This window comes from Bemisia tabaci, chromosome 1 (genome assembly GCF_918797505.1).
Source record: "Bemisia tabaci chromosome 1, PGI_BMITA_v3".
Taxonomy (NCBI): domain Eukaryota; kingdom Metazoa; phylum Arthropoda; class Insecta; order Hemiptera; family Aleyrodidae; genus Bemisia; species Bemisia tabaci.
In genome coordinates, this window is record NC_092793.1 from 4880266 (window position 1) to 4903595 (window position 23330).

Here is a 23330-nt window from a genome sequence, read left to right on the forward strand (position 1 = left end):
CCTGTTCCCGTCAAGCAATTTTCTGTCTCACTTGCACACTTTAGCGGGCTTCCTGGCTGCTTTCTGTCTCTCTCGCACACTCAAGCGTCCCGCCAGGCGATCTTCTCTCTCTCGCACCCACCCGTAACCCCCTGTGCAATTTTCTGTCGCTCTCGCTCACAAAAGCGTTCAGCCAGGCGATTTTCTTTCTCTCTCGCATATTTAAGCGTGCTGCATGGCTATTTGCTGTCTCTCTCGCACCCGCACTAATCCTCTGGGCGATTTTCCGTTCCTCTCGCACACAAAACCGTTCAGCCAGGCGTTTTTCTTTCTCTCTCGTACAGTGAACCTAAAGGGATACTCCAAGAATTGCGCAATGCGTGAAGTAGCCCCTTAGATTTGTAGGCGTCAGTGCGCGTTTCACGCCGGCAGCACGCCGCGGCGCAGGGCGGCTCATGAAATTCTCCCCTGCGCTCTGTCGCTCAACGAAGGTGACGTCCGTCAATTCGAAAGTTCCCGCTAAATTTTGAAAGGAATACAATCCCGCGCGCGCGTAAAATTCCAGCGATTTCAACGTTGCGAAGGGGCTATTTCCCATTTCCAGAAATTGAAAAATTGCGTGTTTTGATTGTCACATTCGGCAACTGAGTATGGAGTCATAACTTCGGACCCCATATTTGTTTATCAAAGAACTACTATCGTTGAACGAAGTTAAAATTTTTGTCATCCGAAAGTTTTGCCTCCGGTTACGGTTTATCATTACTGTAGTGCATGAATGTTTACTTTCGGGTAGTGGAAACCTCAAATCTGTAATCAAGTAAAGTTTATCTCGTCATCACCCTCTTTTCTTGCGGTCTCCGCGCCTGTGCCTCTTGAGCTACGGCCACGCGTCACTTTTCTCACCAAAATATTTTTTTCAGGGCCGAACCCTAAAACTTACTGCTGAATTTTCCTCGACCATCCTTGTGAGCTCCGCTCGAGGTAGGCAGTTGACTTTTCTGAACCATTGTGCCATTGATTTTCATCACATCAGGTTGCGGAACTAAGATGGCCATTCAAGTGGTGATAACCGAGTTCCATTTTCATCCGTAATACAGAGCTCTACTTTTCTTCTAAAACCTCTTTTAACAGCCGTCCAAAGTGGGCTCAGCCAGAGGAGCAAACATGTTGCTTGTCCTTCTCTTTGCACTGTTGCATACTATCTCCGGATTCTATCTGCCCGGTCTCGCGCCTGTCAACTATTGCCGAGCCGAGTTAAAGGCCATCAAATCATGCAAGGTGAGCACTCTCTTCTATTTAATTTTCATGAAGTAAGTATCACATATCATTCAGCTTGGGCACTGAAGTTCCTGCTCAGTCTTTGGTGCGTCAAAACTAAAGGGCACTGCTTTTATCAGCCCGGAATCTAGTGTCGCCACTCACACGGGATTGATTCCAATCCAGCCATAGTGGTGTCAATGGGCTGTTTTTTCATGCACTTGAGTAATTTTCTTTTCAGTAAACTCTTACGATAGGTAGCTAGCAGGAAAGTTTTCCCCAGGTCATTTAACTCTCTAATTGAAAACGTGTTGAATGTAATTTTAGTATATGTCATTGTAGGTACACATCTAACACATCTAACCATCAGCGCAATGCAGAAAGAGCAGATAGCACACTCACACTCTTTTGTTTTCAATCAGATGTCCAGTCTTGCTCTTCTATATCTGTGTATTTATATTAAATTTCCAGTTAAATGCTCATTATCAGTATTTAGGTTAGTTTTTGAAGACTAGAGCTACTTACAGATTACTTTTCCTCTTTTGCTGTATGAGCGGAATAGGAAATTCCATACAATAAAAGTGGAAGAGTAATCTGAAAGGGGCTCTAGTTAAGTAGCCTTGGTTTCTCCAATTTAAATCAAAAGCGTTTCTCCTCCCTAGTAGCCACGACCGTTACACAAACTTTTAAAAGACTCCTAAATTTCTAGAAGACAACTCTAAAAAAAATGCTAAAATTTTCGCATTAGGAAACCCTATTTGGCTAGTTTCCTAAGTGAAATTTACAAGCAGTGAAGTTGAGTAAAAAAGTGTCAAAACAACTCTTAAAATATCAACTGTAGTTTTTCAACACTTAAAATGTTTAAAAACTACAGTGACATTTTGAGACTTTTTTCCTTTAATTCTACTTCTCGCAAAATTTACTTAAAAAAATAGCCGAAAAGGGTTTCGTAATATGAATATTTTAACAATTTTTTAGAGTTTGAAAATGTTTTTAAAGGTCATTGCTACTTGAGCAGTGACAGGGGCTTTGGCTGCATTCTTATTTTTGTCAGTGGAGAAATGTAATTTTACAGAAATGAAATCTGATATAGATGTGTCGTTTTTGACATATCTACGTCTTACAAGTTCAGCTGTAAGTACCTTCCCGATACCTACTATATTATTTTCCAGGATATTTGGCTTTCGAATGAAATTTAATAGTAGGAGGGGCCTGCTACTCGTTGTGATTTATCGTGTTGTAACTTCTATGTTCCCTTGAGATTTTTTTCTCTTTGTTTCAGTCGGATGTACCACTTTATGTCAATCGCTTAAACACAGAGGAACTGATCATGCCATATGAATACCATTAGTAAGTTTGTACCCTTTTGTCAGTCTCTCTTTTCCATATTTTCATCCTTCCAACTTTCATTGTTGTCCTTGGAGGTCAAAAATAGTGCTTACAAAACATTATATTTCTTTAACTAAGTATGAGGCTCTTTCTTGTCATAAGTTGACAGTGAAACCGCAAAAATGCGTATCTCTGTTGCGTTGTTTTGAAATCTCTGCTCCTATTTTATTTTTTGAAAAGGAGACCGAACCAACATATAGGCTTGAACTTTTCACAGAATACTCTTCATAAAGAGTAAAAAAATCACTGAAATTTCAAAGAATGACATTTAGTAGTTTTCCATGCAGAAAATTAAGTAATATTGGAATTCTGCAACGCCGGAAACGGATATAAGTACACATTTCTGCAGTTTTACCATCGAAATGCACTCAACTGGTGAAACTTTCAACTATGTTTGCCCTTCATCACATTTTGAAGTGCAACAGATTTTTGACATTGTGAGAATGTAATTGATATTGAACATTCTACAGATCTATTTATTTCAGAAACCAAATACATGCTGGTAAAAAGATGAAAAATTGAAATGAAATGATAATAATTTAACTGCAATCAGACTCAAAGGTGCAAACTCATACTGCAACCCTTACCGAATCAACTGGAAGAAATAAATGCCTCAGATTCAGCAACTGCTGCTTAAAACTCTCTTCAAATTGTTATTATCATATTATCATCCGTCCAAACTGACCTCTTCCAAACCCTGATCGACCACAGGCTTGAATGTTTATTATTTTCCTTTTTATCCTCCATCACTCTCTTTTTAATTATTGTTGTTTTTGTCCTACAGCTTTGACTTCTGCACAGGAAATGAAAGCTCTTCACCAGCAGAAAATTTAGGGCAAGTCCTCTTTGGTGAAAGAATCCGGCCATCACCATATAAGGTACTTTAGAAAACTTCAATCTCAAATGTTTTGTGTACTTACTGATTGTTTTCAAGTTTAGCTTTGTAGTCATCATGGGCTTGTTAGTCAAATTTGATGAAATTGATCTAATGAGAAAATTTACCCTCCATCTCAGTTTGCGAGCTCCTCCTAAAGGCCTGAAGTGAATTTTCAATAGATTAGCAACCAGGTTTGAATTATGAACAAGACACAGAAAGTTTTGAGTTGTCATATACATCTACAAGTAGGTATATGAGTTTTTACTTAGTCTATTTACTGAAAGTAGTAAAAATTTCTATTTCCCTCAATATTGTAACTTAAAGGGCACTCCATAAAAAAATGGGGGGGGGGGGGCAAATGGTTATTTAAACAAGAATCGACGCAAATATTACATTTGTGTCTTTCAAACTTTTAGAATTTTATGTTTTTCCCCCTCTTCCAGCGCAGCAATTCAGGTCCAGACAACTCTATGTGGACTTTTTTTTTGTCTATTCAAGCTGCATCATTGGTGAAAATCAAGCCATTTTACAGTTTTAGGCAGGTCCTTGAGAAGGACTAGGATTATCAGGTAATTTGGTGTCAAATAAATTAAGCTATATTATTTGATATGATGTTCCTCACAGCCTCAACTAGCTCAATGAGCTTTTAAAATCTAAATTTTATCTGGAAAAGTGTATTAGAAATTGAAATTAATTTTTCGGCTCTTTTACACGCATCTTCTATTGGAAGTGTTGGACTATATGTGTACAGTGTGCTACATGTTGTTATCATTTGGAATTTGATTCTATTCCATCTGTCTTATCTTCTTGGCTTGTGAGGAAACAAAAGATGGATGTTGCAACATTTTCTCCAGTTATTGCGTGCAAAATGCCAAAATATTAACTTTTCAGCCCCATTTTTCTTGAGACTTGCCCGTAGAATGTCCAATTTTTAAGCTCTTTATGCTCAGGAGGCTGTAAGGAACATCTTATCAAATAGTATCGAAATTTCGCCAACGCTAAATTTCTCGGTATTCTGTGCGTAATCTTTTAGGATTTACGCCTCTTATTCATGGTTGCTTTGTTGATTTTTCTGTAGCAAGCAATTATTTTCTGTTTTTAGATTGAATTCTTAAAGAATACAACATGTGAGCTGCTGTGTACAAAGAAGTATTATCCAGGAAATCCAACTTCAGACAAGGCCTTATCTTTGCTCAGACGCGGGATCAGTCTCAACTATGCTCATCACTGGATTGTTGGTAAGACTTTATGTGAATTTTAGAATTTCTAATATTTCGTTATCAGGATTGCCACAGTCAGAGAATACCAGGAAATATCAGGGAATGTCTATAAGTTTGAGAGAACTTGGAATGGTCAAGGCAAATGAGGAAAATGCCAAGTAAAAATTGTTGAGCCACCTTTATTTGCTTTCTAAAACGGGTTTGACGCTTCGAACTTCTGAACAACAGATTTTCCGAGAAAACTGCTTCAAATCATGTCTCTTTAAACATCTGGCATATTTTAGGAAATCTTACTAGAATGGGAGAGGGAAATCAGGGAAATGCCAGGGAATTTCATTCTTAAAATGTTGTGGTAACCCTGAATTATATCTAAGTGATCAATTTTGTAATGTTGAATATTCATTAAACTCCTTCAAGGAAAGAGTCTTTAATAGAGTATGGGACTTTTTTGTTTTCAGACAACATGCCTGTAACTTGGTGCTACTTAATTGAAGGCCTGCAAGGACAGCAGTACTGCCAGACAGGTTTCCCGATGGGCTGCTACACTGGTGGATACATTGAGGAAATTTGCTCTAACATCATTGGAGTAAGTGTTCATTTATTTTACTTTAAAACATGATTCTTGCATTTTAAGGAATAACAGGTGAATGTTACTTTTTTAATAAATTTCTCAGTGCTATCTTGACAAATTTTACTATCCCTTTCTCATCTCAGAATGCAGCAATACCCTTAACTCTTAGTTTGCCAAAAATATGACCTAGGCGGTATTCCTTTTCAAGAAGATGATGAATTATCTGCTCACCAAGCAATGAGATTCTCATCACATGTCACATCCATTTTATAAAATTTTGTTCAAGTTGTCACAGATTTTTCCTCTTTTTTTTCCAGCCAAGTGCACAAAAAAATGCCTACCACCTCTTCAACCATGTTGACCTACATATCACGTACCACAGCGGTGAAGGGGAAGATTGGGGAAACTCTTTTCAACAAAATGGAGGACGCATCATCTGTAAGTGCATTTCCCTCCAGTTTACACATTTGCCTCTTTATCCAATCTCTTTTGTATGATTTTTTTACCCTATCTCTCTCATTCTCTGAACAAAACAATTCCTCTGCCTAGTTTTCTGTTTTCCCACTTTTTTGATCTTGTTAAAATTGCTTAAATACCACTGGGAGTGAATAATTGCACCTTGATTCCTCATAGGTTTTAAGAAAGAACCAATCAACTCTGTTGCTGGCAACAAGTCGAATATTTTCTTTTTCATGGTTTTTGATTTGAATACACTCCTAAGATTTAAAGATTTTTTTGAGTTCTGGTAAAGAAACTTACTTACCTTTCTGTGATTTCCAACAGCAATCAAGGTCATTCCATCATCAATCAAGCATGTGACCGAAAATGGTAAGCTGTCTTGCAGCCCTAAGGAGCCCATGACTATTCCAGAGAAGTTTACCCAACCCTTTGACATCACGTATTCCTACACCGTTAAATTTTTTGTAAGTCACTTCTGAAACTTGTCAATATCTTCTACATATTTCCAGAGAAGTCAGATTGACGCTGATAGCTGATAGCTGTGTAAATTTTAAGACTTTGTCTTTCAATATTGCCAATGTATGAATAATGATGAGACATGCATTTCTCACAGCAATGTCTGAGTTGCCACAGTCAGGGAATACCGGGACAACTGGGAAAAATCAGGGAATATTAGAAAAATCAGGAAAAACCTGAAAATGTCAGGGAAGTATAGAAAGTCAAGGAAAACCGAAAAATGTTAAGGAAAGTGACAAAATTTTTTTCGTGTTCGGGAAAAATTGTCAAATCACCTTTATTTGCATTCTAGAATAAGTTTGATGTTTCCAAACACAAATTTTTGTCAAAAACTATTGCAAATTATGTCTTTTTAAGCATCTGCCGTATCTTCAATTTTCAGGGAATATTTCCAAAATGTGACGAGAAATTTGAAGGAATTTTATTTTCTAAATTCTTTGGCAACATTGGTTTTACCTTATTTTCAAATAATATTTATGTTAGTAAACTGTATTCAAATTTGTGAACCCATTCAATTTTATGCTTGTAAGTAAATCTTATTGTTTTTCTCTTTTTACTTATTTTTTATTTTTTTATTTTTAGAAAAATAACACGATCAAATGGTCATCAAGATGGGACTACATCCTGGAATCTATGCCAAATACAAACATCCATTGGTTCAGTATCCTTAACTCACTGACAATTGTTCTGTTTCTTTCTGGAATGGTCATCATGATCATATTGAGAACCCTACACAAGGATATTGCCCGCTACAATCAGGTACTGTAACCTCTTCATTAAGGTAACTGTACCAGTAATTAGCACTCTCAATTATTAACCCAAATAACAAGCTCTGTTGGTGATATTATGAACTGGTGATAATTTAGTTTCAAATCATACCAATAAAGGGAGCTGTTAACACACCCATGCTGACTTTGAAGAAGTGGGAGAAGGAAATTATTAGTAAACACAAGCACCTCCGTGCACCATCAAAGAACCGGCATTTCTTATCAAAAGTCGTAAGAGTAAGCACCTCTTCCATTAAGGGTTTGCAGTTTTAATTTTGAATGAATCATAAAAGTTGAAGTATTGGCGGATTCTACACTCTATGCTGCCTTATTCCATTTAAAGCTAAGCTAGAAATTTTATTTTTTAAGGCAACAATTTTGTACGGTGAAAACATGGGCATAACCAGTGTTCGGCAATGGCTGCCAATTGCTGATGAACTCAATTTTTGACCTGTTCCAATGATTGGCACTAGGAGTTCTGAGGTTATTAAATTGAAATTTTGGATGACTAAGAAAAAAAATAATAAAAAAGCCCAACATTCATACTATGAAAACACAGGCTTGCCAATTACTGGTGCACTCAATTTTTGACCAGTTCCAATTATTGGCACAAGGTGTTTTTAGGTTAATAAATTGAAATTTTGGATGACTAAGGGGGAAAAAATGAAAGACTTCAAACAAAAACACAATAAAAACAAAACAAAAAAGCAAAATTAAAAACACATCGAAATTAATGCATAAAATAAATGCTTTGCCAATTACTGGTGCAGGGCCTGCCAATTACTGGGAAATCCAAATTTTCGGGTGCCAATTACTGGTACATTTCTCATTTTCCATGAATATCAATATTAAATCTAGTAAAAGCATGGAAATTGTTACTTTGGACCATTTTTAAACAGAGGAGTGTATGCTCTTCTGCTAAAATCCAACATATCAACAATAAGTCTCAAATTTTCAGAGAAATGGACCTTCAAAGTTGAAAAAATCCTTAACGTGCCAATTACTGGTACAGTTACCGGTCTGGTTATTGAAACTAAATCGGCAGGACAAAACTAGACGTAGCCTATCTTCACCACACAATATAATGAATTTCAATGTCTTGTGGTGCTGCTTCAAACTTTCAATAATTTTAATACAATCTATTGAAAATCCATTATTTTTTGTCTTTGGGCTTGCTTATAAATTGCTTTAAATTGTTCTGGAGGATCATAAATGTTTTAAGTTTCCGCATGTCACAACTTTCCTCTCAATTACCTCAATCTCTGGAATGTTAGAAATGTTTGCAAATATACTCTACAATGCTGACAAGTAGACTTTACAATGCTGTAGTGAAAAGAATTTTCAACTATGGATGTGAAGCTGGGCAGTTGAAGAAACAGACACAAGATATGCTAAGAGTAACAGAGATGGATGTTTAGAGGAGGGCTGCAGGAATTTTTAGAAGAGATCGGGTGGGTCATGATAGAGTGCATTTAGATCATGGAAGTAGAAAATAATGTTGCATTTGACGTCACGACAAACAGCTGGTCTGGTATAGTCATGTCACCTAGACGATGGAAGAAAGGCTGCCAAAGAAGATGCTTGATTAGGTTCCTCTTGGGAGGAGACAAAGAAGATGCCCAGTGAAAGGACGATGACAGGGAGTTTTCTATGAAATGAGGGAGTGTCAACTTCCCAAGGGCTGTGGGCGGTTAGGCTACAGGGGCAGTGTGGCGTCGCAGAACGTCAGAGAGCACCGTGAAAGCGGCTCTTATGTACGTAAACTCAGCATTCAGGTATTGGTAATAAGAACCAACAAAAGAAAATGATGTTTGCCGCTGGGTTAGTTTGTATAGGCTCTGTGTTTTGTTGGTAATAGCACTTCTTTTGCTGATGCTAATTGTAAGTTTAATTCTTTTGTAGATTGATTGCGGAGAGGACGTACAAGAAGAATTTGGATGGAAGCTGGTGCATGGTGATGTGTTCCGCCCTCCACGAAAGGGAATGCTCTTGTCTGTCTTTGTTGGCTCTGGAATTCAAGTCTTGTTTATGGCTTTGGTTACTTTAGGTATGCCTTACCCATGAATTTTGTTTCTCTATAAAATACTGTTGAAATTATTGTTTTGTATGCAACTTTTTTTGTAAAAAGAAATAGTGAGATGTCAACATGGAGATGTAGAGTATGTAGGTAGTTGAAAATTTTTTATTCCTCCACATGAATTATTAACCTTAAAGAATATCTTTTGGAGTAATTTAATGAAGTGTTATCAGTTATTGATGAAATCTCTGATAGAGGAAGACCAAAATCAGCCTTCTTAATGAGAGGTTTTAATTTCTTGAATTTTGAGCTGTGCCGAAACAGTCACATCGTCAAAGCATTCATTAATACCTTTAATTTTTCCAAGTTGTGTTTTTATTTAAGAATGTAAAACTTAAGTTACAGCATAAAACAAAAGTTGCAGGTTCCAACTGAAAGATTCATTTTCTAAATTCATTTAGAATATCAATTTGTGTCAAAAAATCGAAATTGCAATCTCTGCTCAAGCAAGAAACAGTATTGCCTTGAAAAAATTCAGTAAATGCAAAAGCCTACTATCTCACAATCTTAAAATCTTGGTAGAATGGTGAAGGTTCTCAGAGAAAAGAGCGAAGGTTGCCAAAAAGGTGCGTTTGAGTATATGGAATCCTGAAATAGAAAATGTGTTTATTGAATGTCAAACTTCATACCGTTAGAACTTTGTATATTTTTATATTTTGGAAACTTCTACTTGCAATGATATCAATATTACTGTTTCTTACTTTTCTGCACCAACTTCTATTTGAATCAGTGAGAACGAAAACACACCAACTCGAAAAAATGACAATAATCAAGACCTACACAAAACTGCACAGTAGGTGAAGAAGTTAGTTAAAGAAAAATATTTTGCTGCCGAAAGACAAGTCGACGGTGCAAGTCGGTAATCACCTATCTCGTCTGCGGTGTCCGAAAATCTCTGTCTCTATGCTATTATTTTGAAGGAGAACAAATTGACATCATCCCTTGAAGTTTTTGCAGAATTTTCTTCGCACAGAGAAGAGAAATCACGGCAGTTTTAAAGAATTGCCGTTGAGTAGTTTTCCGTTTAAAAAATAAAGTATGACAGGAAGTTTGCGACGTCGCAAACCGAGTTATGTGATTGCCAACTTACACCGTCGAAGTGCTTATAGACTCTTTGAAGGTCCAAGTTCGAACAGTTGCGCTAACTTCAATGAATTTTATGTAAATTAAGTGTCTGCAATGGAAATTGAGTATTTTTGAGTTACCGAGTTGCTATGTTTTTGTTCTCACTGATTCATTGATACTCTTCAGGAAACACACCTAGTGGTGTCAAAAAGCAAAAAAATTATATAATACATGAATATTCAAACAGGAGGTAGATTGAAACTGTCAGTTCTTCTCACAGAAATCTATAAATAACCGCAAAACTAGACTTGGCTAGCCCTTGATCAAATCAGCAAAATTAAGTTTCTTTAGATAATTTCGTAAACAAATATTTTTTAAGAATTATTAATGAGCCTTCGAAAATTTTCATATCTAAATAAACTTCGTCTGACTTTGTGCAGCTTTTGCTTGTCTTGGTTTCCTGTCACCGGCCAATCGTGGAGCTCTCATGACGTGTGCATTAATTCTGTATGTGTGTCTCGGTACGCCTGCTGGATATGTCTCAGCAAGGTTGTACAAGAGTTTTGGAGGTGAAAAATGGAAATCCAATATTCTCTTAACAGCAATGCTCAGTCCTGGGTAAGCATATAATTTTTGTTTCAAGTGTCATGGCTTTGTCTTTTTTTCTTTTTTTTTCTTGTATTAAATGGCTCAACTTAGTTTTTTTGAGAAAAAAGATAATCATTTCATCTCAATATCAAGTCTCAAAACTTCATACAACCTGTATAGTTCGAAATTGTGAAGAGTGTTTCGTTATATGTAAATATGTACGGTAGTATTAGCACTAGGCACTATTGTTCAAAACTTGAAGATGAACTGTTTAAAATAATTCTTAGGAGACGTGCAAGTGTATTAAATACCACTAATCAGAAAGATTTCAGCTGCTTTTGAAGCCGTGCTCTCAGAATTATTTACACAAATTGTCCTCATATTTTGCATAGTGATTCTTAAAAAGTTGCAAAATGTGAAAATATATGAACTCACTAGTCATTACTTGCAAATGAGCCTAAAATTGAGCACTCATAATTGTAGTGCTGTGTAGAATCAAGCAAAAAATTGCAGCACAGCCGAAGATTTAATTGACATTTCCCAGTTGTCCGACTTATTGGATAGAGCAAAAATTTTCCTTGCTATTTAATTGGAAATGTTAAAAGAGAGATTCGCACATTAAATCTCTTTTAAAAACAAAGAGATGTGTATGAAGGAAAAATTTCAAATATGTAGATGTAGATTACAAATTGGGCAGTACTTAGCGGTGGGCAATTTTTTAATGCCAAGCAACTGAGCGAAGGTTTGCTAAGCATTCATTCTTACACCCTTTATGCTTCTAAAAGGTTATTTTCTTGATGACGGTGACTTCCAGTTTATGGTCACTTTGATAATGGAGGAAATATCATAATTCTTGAAGAAAACACCTTTGGATTTATGTAGTTTTCAAACTTATTGGGCCTTATTCATCATATTCTGATAGAATTAACAATGTAAATTCATATTTATTTTTCAGGATTGTGTTTGGTATCTTCTTCGTCATGAATCTTATCTTGTGGTCTAAAGGAAGTTCTGCAGCTGTTCCATTCTTTACATTGCTTGCTCTCCTGTCCCTTTGGTTGTGTGTCTCGGTCCCACTTACATTCATAGGCTCTTTCTTTGGTTTCCGTAAGAGGGTAAGTCACTCCCATCCGTCTAATTTATTACTCAGATCATATGAAAGTACGTGGGGGCTTTCCCTCCTGGCTGCTATAAAGCCCAACCTCCAGAGCACGCTTAGCACACTTTAAGGCCCATTTTACTAGCCTTCATAAGTTAATCCCAATTGAGCAGGCCCATGTAGAATTTAAAAGACTAGCTCCTACAGATAGTTGCAAAAATTATGAACATCGACCCTGTAGATCTTTAAAACGCACTTTGTCAAAAAATAAATATTTAATGTACATTCTTTAGTTGAGAGAATTCACAACTTTATCATGTAATGTAAAAAGACCTGGGTCATGTTTCCGAAATCTGAAAAGAACGGGTTCATCTTGGGACTATCACCTTTCGAAAGTCGCAAAAATCGTGGAACTTGGCTCAGGAAAACAATAGAATGAACTGTGACCAAAAATGAAAATGTGGAGGGCGTATTCTAATGATGGTCGAGTCTTTACTTTCTATTTAATAAAACTATAACTGAATAGCAGGCTGCAGCAAAAGACTGTCAGATTTTTAAGACTTTGCTGCCATCAAATGCAAGTCAAACTTTAATTTAATCTTTACAACCACACATTCATTGGTAATTTACAGCTGAAATTTGCTTGGTATAAAATTAGATTACAAGTAACCCAACCGTTTTTGGTGTTATTTTCCTTTACAGAGTTTGAATTGTACAAAGAAGAATGAAGAAAAACCATTGGTCGATATAAATCCCCATTTATTGAGTTCAATTTGTTTTTCAGGCAATCCAACATCCGGTGAGAACCAATCAAATTCCCAGACAGATTCCTGAACAAAGCGTTTACACGCAGCCTATTCCTGGTATCGCAATGGGTGGAGTCCTCCCTTTTGGTTGCATCTTCATACAGCTCTACTTTATTCTCAACTCTCTTTGGTGAGTCAATTTAAAACACCGTCAAATTCCTTACTGTCATACGTACTTAAAAATGATACTACCTAAATACACGGCAAAAAAAAAAAATTTCTGAGTACTGCTGCCCATTTGAATTGTTTTTCTCAAGTGAAGAGCTTTTATATTTTAGAAAGATTTGATTAAAATGTGCTCCATTGATTGTTAAAAATGACATTTTTAAGGTAATTTTGGACCAAAAATCAAATTTTCATCATACCTACCTTTGAAATCAATCGTTTTTGAAGCAAGCATATTTTCTATCCTTGTTGCCAATGGAATACATTGCAAACCTTTCAGAGCAACAAAAAAATCTCTTTTTTTTGCAGAATTTAGGTAAGAATAAATGAAGGAAAATCAAAATGACCACTATTTTAAAGATACAGAGGTTAAGATACAATCCATTTACATATGTGAAAGCAGATATATTCTCAATGTTTTAGCATTCATTTTTGTCTCTTTTTGAAATTTCTGTGATTGAAAAAAAAAACACAGTGAGGCAGTTGCAACATAGTGTTTCAGTTTTTGCTAAAGTTTTTTTTTTTTTCTTCCTCCAGGTCGAGTCAAGTGTACTACATGTTCGGCTTTCTGTTCCTTGTATTTTTAATCTTAGTAATTACTTGCTCAGAAACAACCATTCTGCTCTGCTACTTCCATCTTTGTGCAGAGGTAAGTGACGAACATTTTTCATTATTCCTTTTTTTCGTTTGCATAAATGTCAAAATATCAAATCATGACTTTTCAAAATTATTCAAGCCAACGATTCCATTCCCACCACTCTGTATGTGTCGATTTTCAAAATTTTAATATCATTTTGCAAGTGTGACAAAGTAATCAAATTTGACACATAAAAGAGATTTTAATAATGTTTTTGTATTCCCCCAGTCAGGCAAAGAGGAGAAACAGTGTTCGAAAATGAGCCAAAATTAGCTATTGCTTATCGATAAAGGTAATAATGTATTATTCAGAACCTGTCAATCGGTTTAAGAAATGGTAGGTTATAGTCTGTTCGCTGGACCTCAACTTGTAAAATTTGAAAATTTGTTATCTTTTGGCCTCATCATGGAGGGCTAAAATAACCTAAAACTCAATAAAAGACCCAAATAAAAAATATTTTGTAGCATTTTCCTATTCCCAAGGGAAACTCTGTCTGATGTCCTAAAGAATAAGTTTCAAGTTATCAAGTTCATTTTTGTACCCATAGAGGCGCAGTAGCATATCAGTTTTGTAGCCTGCACATGGTAAATTAGAATTCTAAGTATCTTTTTCTTAAAACTAAGTCTTCCGAACCGGAGACCTCAAACCTACATAACTTTGGTTTGATTTAAAATTGTTTGTCTACTCTTTAACTAAAAGGTCATTAAAACTCTCCTTTTTACAGTTATGTCAAAATCTCAATTTTATATTTTTTATGGACGATTATTCCTTCTATGGACAGTCACCATGGGGCAGTAGCAAATAATTTTTGCAGAGTTCTATTAGGGTTTTTTCTTAGTAAAATTCTGTGGAAAAACCTTGAGGTTCATAAAAAATTAGAAAAAAACATTTCTAAAGGGAGGAAAAGCCAATCTAATGAGGACAGTTGAGTTGACGTAGCAAGGCGATGGCTGAAGTTATGTTCAGCAAATTAGCAAGCCCTGTTTGGTTATGTCATCAGAGCCTGCCAAAATTATTGATTCAAACCGGCGCTATGTTTGGTATTTTTAAAATGGGGTTCCCTCACCATTTAAGATTATCAAAATCTGAAAAATTCCTTGATGCTTAGATCTAGCCGTACTTTCCGAATTTAAATGAATGGGTGCAATGGGCCTGTTGCAAACTTTTGCTAGAGCAAGAATAAGAGTTGTTTTTATCAGTAAATGCCTCAAAAATCACGATGAGCAGTGACAAAGTTTGAAATGCACTCCTAACTTCACAATCTGCGTAAGAAATTTGCGTTTTTTAAAGCTTCCCGCTTCAAAAATGATACTACGGCACAGGTGAACTATTCCTTAGAGGTGTTGTTCTATCCAATCCCTGTGCACTAGGGTAGTACACAATATTTAACATGGCCGACACCAATGTGGCTGGACGAGATTCTAACTACTTTTTAACAACTCAGCGTGTATACATTCACGATTTCTTCGCATTGATAAAGATCCACTTTGGTTGGCTTTGTGCTCCCAATTGCGATTTGCGCGCGGAAGCGTCGGCTATGTTGGGTGTTGCTATTGTGAAAGGATTTAATAGCACGACTCCTCTAACGAAATGTTCACTTGTGCTGTAGTATCGTTTTTGAAGCGGGAAGCTCAAGAAAACGCAAATTTCCAATGCAGATTGTGAAGTTAGAGTGCATTTCTAACTTTGCCAATACGCTCATCGTTTTTTTTGCGACATTTACTAATAGAAACAACTCTTGTTTTTGCTCTAGCAAAAGTTTGCAACAGGCCCATTGAATCATCGTCAGAAAAAGCAAGCAAAGCACCATAATGATGATTAATAAGGAGGAAAAGGTAGGACACTCTAGATCCTCTTACAAATTTGTAAGAGAAAAAAAGTAGAAGTGGCCATACTCACAAAAGTGGCTAATAGATGTAAACTTTCTTACTTAAATGGATGTATCCATGTTTAAGCGTATGCGCATCTTTTCACTCTTCAATGGCAGATTTAGCAGAAATTGCCCATTTAAACTGCTTCATATTGAATAAAGCATTGCTTTTCCTTTTTCCAGGATTATCACTGGTGGTGGAGAAGTTTCTTGACAAGCGGGTTCACCTCAGCATATTTATTTATTTACTGTTTCCATTTCTTCAACACACGACTAAATATTGAAGATCTAGCCTCAACATTCCTCTATTTTGGCTACACGCTCATAATGGTTTTCTTGTTCTTCTTAATGACAGGTACTTATTGCTCTCATTTACTTTATTTTCATTTTCATGTCAGAATGGACTCAATTTTTATCAGGAGAGAAGGCAAACCCTCTTTAGGCGCTGTTCAAGTATCAAATGGACGTATTTATATCAAACAGATCTATGTGCTGGTGAGAAATATGTTATGTGCTCACCAGTTCTCTGGCCGTAAGAGTGAATGAGAATAATGAAGCGCCAGTGACATCAACGGAAATGGATGCGGCTCCTAGGTCGCGGCTCCTCGTAGTGCGTTTTAACTCATGAGCCCTGTCCATAACAATCTCGTCTCATCCCTGCAGCTCATATATCCTGCATGCAGTTGGCACAAAGTTCTGTTCGCTGAATTCAAAATCCAGCTTTTCCAATTCTTCAAAAGGAATCACGCCCACTTTTACATTGTTTCTTATGCAGCTTTCTAGACCTCACCCCATGTTTTTCACCTGCACATAGTTCTGTTTGATAGGAATACGTTCAAATAAGCCATTTACAGGAGGGATCTGAGCTCGGCTGTCAGGCTTTTACAAGGGAGGGTTGGACCCAGGCTTACGTAAGGCCCAACTTAAAGAAAGTATCTTCCATTCCAAAAAAAAAAAATCAACCAATTTTACAGGTATCTGGCGTCACTTTTTTGAACAATTTAAGCTCAAAAGGGGGAATGAAAGCTTGGATCAGGTGGTCTACAGAATGGGGGGCTGTTTAAACTTCTTCTGTATTGGCTTATGTAATACTTGAATATACCACTGAATAGGATAGGACATACATTCAGTTTGGATCTGTAATGAGTATAGTTGCAGGTAAGATTTGATTTTTCTCATATCTGATGAGTCTGCTCTGATAGGTTTTTTTTTGGAATAGGTGTAGTCAGTCAGATTATTGCCATTTCCTAATTTCTTGAAGATCTAAACGTGGATAAGAGGATCCTCAAATTCTCCTCTACTACTAGCTAACTCCATAAGATTCTCACCTTCAAATTCTCCCTCCTGTGTTTTTTGTCAAAGCTCATGCAATCCTAGTAGTTTTTATTCAAGTTAATTCTAATTTTAAATAGCTTTTTTGACAAACTCTTTTTCTAGATTTTTAGGTTACCACTAATGTGGAAAGGAAAGAGAAAAAAATTCATGCCTAAGCATTAAGTAATGCAAATCATTCGTTGTTTTCTTTGCTTTTTTAACTTTATCTTAAAGAACTTTGAGATTGAGTGATTTTGATTTAATTTAGAGTGGTAAGCATGATTGGTGAAGTGCATTTTCTTGGTGGCTTAAGTTTTTTTTGTACTTGTCTGCACAGGCTCTATTGGATTCTTTGCCTGCTTCTGGTTTATTCGCAAGATTTACAGTGTCGTAAAAGTGGACTAAGTTGGGCAGCATTACATTTTCGAGAATCACACAACATATGATAGAGTATTCATTTCCTGGAAGAACATAACGTCCATCCTTAAACAACTTTGCATAAAGTGTCAGCCTTTGTTAGCCTCAAATTATTTTTTGGATTAATTTTTAATTATTTTTTTTTATATAAATTTGTAACTGTGTATATTCAAATAATTAATTGTCCGTAAGATTTGTGATTTTAGTCGTAAAGTTTGTAAAATTACTTTTGCAGTTCATTTTGCAATTGCAAATAATGTTGATCACTCTAGGTGCTGATTGTAATGACATCTCTGAGAGTAGTGGCTTGCTTTTAAAAAGAAAACCAAACAATTCTGTGAAGGTTGAGTTTTCCTTAATAATTCGCAACCAAGCAAGGTTTGCCAGGTCTGTAATCAAAACAATCACTGTATATTATCCATTTTAATTGATAATAATTTAACTCAAAGTTAAATGGGGAGAAATGCGCTGAAATTCCAGCGCAATCTGGCAAAGATGCAACCACGGCAAGTGAATCATTCATATCCTGAACGCAAGTCCTTTAATTGTTAGGGAATTTTTTGAGCAAAGAGCAAGCCCACAAACCAAAAGCATGTAAATAACATAAAGTCGCCCGTGACTTCAAAATAGAAAATGTTATGATGTAACTTAATGGTGAAGAGAAAACACAACCTCTCATAAAATGAAAAAAAAAATGTTTGCCTTTAAACTACATCCTTACATGCCAGAGTTAAGGAAGTGAAACATAATACCTGAACATACGGGACTTCAAGGACCAAGAATAGCCTCAAGTCAAAATATTTCTACTGGGATCTCTGTATGAAAATTTAAATTTTCAAAAGCAATGTGTAGAATATTTTTAAATGGAAAATTGATTGTCTGTCAGTGCTAGGTTTTGATAGTCTTTCCGACAGGCCCGTTGGGCATTGGGCAAAACCTGCTGCACCCTTTTAAGAGTATCTTCTTTACCAAAGTGGATGTGTTGTAATTAATTTTTTTAAATCATGCTTATATGATTACTTTTGATTTTTTTTAATTTTTAAGAATGTCTAATCTGCTTTATTTGATGACTAATCTTAGTAATGCTTTGAAGTATGAAGATTGTTTGAATGATTTTTCATAAATTTATTTTACTCTTATTTTTTAATAAAATGAGAGAATTGAATTTTGCATGGAGCAAGTTATCAATTTCAAAATTGTTTGTCACGTCAATGAAACTATGTAGTAAAAATAGACCCTGAAATGGGATAAAAATTTACATCCTGCACTATTTACCTCTTTGCGCAACGAAGTTATCTTTAATCAATTTTGAAGCAAAATATTAACGGTTTCAAGTAGCCTAGGGCCTAGAAATTTAGTGTCTTGTCTGCAAGACGCTCAAATTGTATACGAGTCAAATCTATCATTTATGATGAAAGTAAGCATGTATCATACAAATTACTTCACCAAGTTTTGCAATACTTTTATTCATTTTTTGAAGGAACTCTTTTAAAATTTAATACATGTCCATTTGTACTCCACAAGGCTTATAGACCTTGAACTATGCCAACATTTGTTTAATTTGCCGTTCGATGCTAGTAAATTTGGGTTTTCTCAACTCAGTCTTTGAAAAGAATAGGTAAACTAAAGTAGGCTTCTAATTCTTGTTTTTGTGGAATTCTTTTGAACTAACTTCATAGTCTGTGTTAAAAACCAATTCCTGTGCCCCTCACCACCCCAACATTTCAACAATTTTCTTTGTTATTTGGAATTTGCCAGATTTACTTAAAAATTCCATTTCAGCGGTAAATTTTGATGAAATTGCACCAAAAAACTGCAGGTATGGAAACATGGACCAGTCTCAATTTGAATTCTCTTACCTTCGTTGGCAATCATGCAAGAGTAAATAAACTTCAAAGTTACATGCTTGCAGGGTTTTTTATGCAAAATCATTGGAATTTCAAGCCAAACTGGAATTTTTGGAAGATGAAGCAAATAGGTGGAAAAGTGGGGTGATACACAGTGCATTACTTTTGGTGGTACTGAGATTAAAAAAAAAAAAAAAAAAAAAAAAAAAAAAAAAAAAAAAAACCTCGGCAACAATGAGCAGCAACCGATCACAGGAAGGCCTCCTCATATGATAATTCAGGTTTTTCAATGCCTATTAGAGCTGCCAATTTGGCCGTCTGGAAGAATAAGTTGGAAGCGAATATGAAAGAACAATAGGTTCTTACTTGCTCTTTTGATCTCTTACCCACCTTCTAGTTTGCAGCTTCCTCCTCATCCTAGTGGTTGATCCAAGAGTTGGGTCGCTGATCCTCTAAACTTTATCTTATCAACTTCTGTACGGAATTTTACCATTTAAATGGAACTAGTGCGTTGCAATCTTCTCAAGATTGTGTAGCTTCCCTCCAATATGGGAATAATGTGTGTAGAAAAGTGAAATTCATCGCATTGTTTTCTACTTTACTTGAAAAAAAATTGTTAGTAATAATAATAACTGTTCAAACTTTTGGGCTCTTTGTTATGATAAGAAATGGAGATGCTGCATGTGTGAGGAATTTGCGATTTGACGACTGATTCTTGTGTAAAAGTTCGCAAGAAACACGATGGTGCCACTGGTTTTCTCTGAAATTTACTCCCAAGCTCAAATAAAGCTCTCAAGTTGAGGCCAAAATGGAGGGGATATCCCACGCTATCCTGAGAGTCTACCTCTACATCAAGACGAACTCTCCATGCAAAGATAGGGAGCAAATACATTAGCAGTGATGCCACTTTATTTGGGGACTCTACAACTGAAAACACAGCAACTCTGCTAATGTAGTTGTTCCCTATCTTTGCATGGAGAGTTTGTCTTGATACAGAGGTGGACTCTCAGGATAGCATGGGATATCCCCTCCATTTTTGGCCTCAACTTGAGAGCTTTTTTTGAGCTTGGGAGTTGATTTCAGAGAAAACCAGTGGCACCGTCGTGTCTCTTGCGAACTTTTACATAAGAATCAATTGTCACATAGCAAATCCCTCACACGTGCAACATCTCCATTGCTCAGGCTGGAAGCGTAGCGATGCCGTTGGCTTTCTTCTTTTTCATTCTGTCCATTTTAAAGATCAGTGAAATGTTTTCTGCAAGCCCAATAATTTACTTATAACGATTCATAGAAAAAAATTGTTTTTATATTCTCATAAGTTTTAAAGACATCTCGTCCACTTTGTTGTTTCTTAGGTAGGTTTTTCATTTCTTCTGTGGGTGTTTCTTAACGTTATGAATCTTTATAAATTTGAAATAGTGCACCTGTTTTAATCATAGGCAAGCTTGCACAAATTGGAGAATGTGATCACCAAATTTATCTTTTTGTTCCTTCAGTTGTATAGTATTACTTAACACGTACCATTTTTAGTTTCTTTTTCCCTTATTTTGGAGCATTTTTTGAACGGACTTGCTTTTTTTTTTTTCTCTTGCAATGATAGTCTCCAGTGAGATCATGTTTTGTTATAACTTCAAGTTTAACACTTGTAAATACTGTGAAAATAAATTGCTAAATGAATAACCCTTTGTTCTGAAATCCATACCCCTACCCGACAGTGGTTTTTTAAAAAAATGAATTGATGAATTTTCAATGTCTCATTTTTTATTATAACTTCACTGAAGTTGATTGATTTAAGATAACAATGATCTGCCGGCTAGAGAATTTGGAATGAAAATTTCATTGGATGAATCATGTTGACTCGGAGGAATTCCAATGTCCATTTCATTGAATTTTGAGAATTTTTTCTTCTTTTTTTTTACCCCTGCCAACGCGGACGCCACACTTTATACTGTAATAAAGTAGCTTTTGACACAGAATCAAAATTTCAGTGCAATATTTTTCTGCTGAAAAAATTCACTTTCTTATTTCTTAAATTTTTCACATCAAATGTTGATGAGGAAACTCATGCAGTTTATGACAAATGAAGTGCGTTCTTATTGTTGGAATCTGCTCTATGGGTTTCAGAATAGGTATCTTGAAAAGTCCCTGAATTCTGTGTCCAGAGACTCAATTCCTAAAATATCCTAAGTTTTGAAGAATAGTAAGAGTGCATTTAAGACTCCATTAATATTTCACTTTCTAATGTTCACCTCTCAGCCATTCAACCTCATCGTAGAAGTCAGTGCAAATAGCGGAGGTATCTAAAACGTAATAGAAAGAGACTCATTGCCCTTGTTGCATTGCTCGTGAAAAAAAAGTAAAAAAACATTTAAGTGTCAAAAATAAAGCTCTTGACAATTGTATTTATGCAAGTGAGGAAACCCTTTATGTTTTTTATGTAAAAATGCCATCATCCATGGCTTTTGGTTCATTCCCATGGCAGCAACGACTGTTATAAAAACTTTGAAAAAACTATTAAATTCCAAGTAGACAACTCTTAAAAATTACTAAAATGTTCATATCAGGAAACCCTCTTTGGGCATTTTTTAAGTAAAATCTTAGTAAAATACTGTCAAAAAAACTCTTAGAATATCAACTTTATCAACTGTAGGAACTGTAGAAGTTTGAGGGACCCGTCCCTTCCCCTATCACTTCTTTTTCAAATGGGAATTGTAATTGTTTGAGAAACCAATACCAATCATGTTACTGGTTATATCAAGCCTACAGTCTCGTTGAATACCTACAAGTTTTTTTGCACTCCTGAATTTTTGAATTTTTGAGTTTTTTTTCTTTTCTTTCCTTTTTTTTAAACGGAAGAATGGTAATGGAAGAGCGGTTGCACCCTCGGTCGCCCATTATGGCGGGACGCTCTGTTGTGCGAGAGAGATAGAAAATCGCCTGGAAACACGCTTGGGTGTGCGAGAGCGACAGAAAACAGCCAGGCAGCCCGCTTATGTGTGCGAGGGGGATAGAAAATCGCCTGGAAACACGCTTGGGTGTGCAAGAGAGACAGAAAACAGCCAGGCAGCCCGCTTATGTGTGCGAGGGGGATCGAAAATCGCCTGGAAACACGCTTGGGTGTGAGAGAGAGACAGAAAACAGCCAGGCAGCCCGCTTAGGTGTGCGAGAGAGATAGAAAATCGCCTGGAAGGACGCATGGGTGTGCGAGAGAGACAGAAAACAGCCAGGCAGCCCGCTTCAGTGTGCGAGAGAGATAGAAAATAGCCAAGCGTCTCGCTAAAGTGTGCGAGAGAGACAGAAAATCGCGGAGGTAGGAAGCGTATAAGTGCGAGAGAGACAGCAAATAGCCAGGCGGGACTTGGGTGGTTTTTCCGTCAAAGCAGCATGGCGTTTCCCCGCGACCCTCCGAGAGTGGTTGCACCCTCGGTTGCCCCGTTTCCAGTGCGAGAGAGACAGAAAATCGCGGAGGTAGGAAGCGTATAAGTGCGAGAGAGATAGAAAATCGCCTTGCACGACGCGATTGTGTGCGAGAGAGACAGAAAATTGCCAGGCGGCTCGCTAAAGTGTGCGAGAGAGACAGAAAATCGCGGAGGTAGGAAGCGTATAAGTGCGAGAGCGATAGAAAATCGCCTTGCACGACGCGATTGTGTGCGAGAGAGACAGAAAATAGCCAGGCGGCTCGCTAAAGTGTGCGAGAGAGACAGAAAATCGCGGAGGTAGGAAGCGTATAAGTGCGAGAGAGACAGCAAACAGCCAGGCGGGACTTGGGTGGTTTTTCCGTCAAAGCAGCATCGCGTTCCCCCGCGACCCTCCGAGAGTGGTTGCACCATCGGTTGCCCCGTTTCCAGTGCGAGAGAGACAGAAAATCGCGGAGGTAGGAAGCGTATAAGTGCGAGAGAGATAGAAAATCGCCTTGCACGACGCGATTGTGTGCGAGAGAGACAGAAAATAGCCAGGCGGCTCGCTAAAGTGTGCGAGACAGACAGAAAATCGCGGAGGTAGGAAGCGTATAAGTGCGAGAGAGACAGCAAATAGCCAGGCGGGACTTGGGTGGTTTTTCCGTCAAAGCAGCATCGCGTTCCCCCGCGACCCTCCGAGAGTGGTTGCACCCTCGGTTGCCCCGTTTCCAGTGCGAGAGAGACAGAAAATCGCGGAGGTAGGAAGCGTATAAGTGCGAGAGAGATAGAAAATCGCCTTGCACGACGCGATTGTGTGCGAGAGAGACAGAAAATAGCCAGGCGGCTCGCTAAAGTGTGCGAGAGAGACAGAAAATCGCGGAGGTAGGAAGCGTATAAGTGCGAGAGAGACAGCAAATAGCCAGGCGGGACTTGGGTGGTTTTTCCGTCAAAGCAGCATCGCGTTCCCCCGCGACCCTCCGAGAGTGGTTGCACCCTCGGTTGCCCCGTTTCC

General features: G+C 37.1%; 1 protein-coding gene across 1 annotated transcript; it reads left to right on the forward strand.

Moving 5' to 3' along the window:
* The first annotated feature begins 619 nt into the window (after positions 1–619).
* On the forward strand, positions 620–20600 carry TM9SF2 (transmembrane 9 superfamily protein member 2). The gene is made up of 15 exons (XM_019048797.2): positions 620–1257; positions 2519–2586; positions 3410–3503; positions 4605–4740; positions 5181–5308; positions 5611–5731; positions 6077–6216; positions 6851–7027; positions 8938–9082; positions 10618–10795; positions 11721–11880; positions 12649–12800; positions 13373–13484; positions 15526–15697; positions 16994–20600. The coding sequence occupies exons 1-15, from the start codon at positions 1144–1146 to the stop codon at positions 17059–17061; spliced, it is 1965 nt and encodes a 654-aa protein (XP_018904342.1). The 5' UTR covers positions 620–1143; the 3' UTR covers positions 17062–20600.
* Positions 20601–23330: the final 2730 nt, after the last annotated feature.

What these genes read in the sequence shown, in the direction of transcription:
- TM9SF2 (XM_019048797.2), top strand. Translation starts at nt 1,144, where the DNA reads ATGTTGCTTGTCCTTCTCTTTGCACTGTTGCATACTATCTCCGGATTC. An exon ending in ACAGCAATGCTCAGTCCTGG is followed by an intron (nt 10,796 to 11,720) that starts GTAAGCATATAA and finishes TTTATTTTTCAG; the next exon opens with GATTGTGTTTGGTATCTTCT. An exon ending in TCTTTGGTTTCCGTAAGAGG is followed by an intron (nt 11,881 to 12,648) that starts GTAAGTCACTCC and finishes TTTGTTTTTCAG; the next exon opens with GCAATCCAACATCCGGTGAG.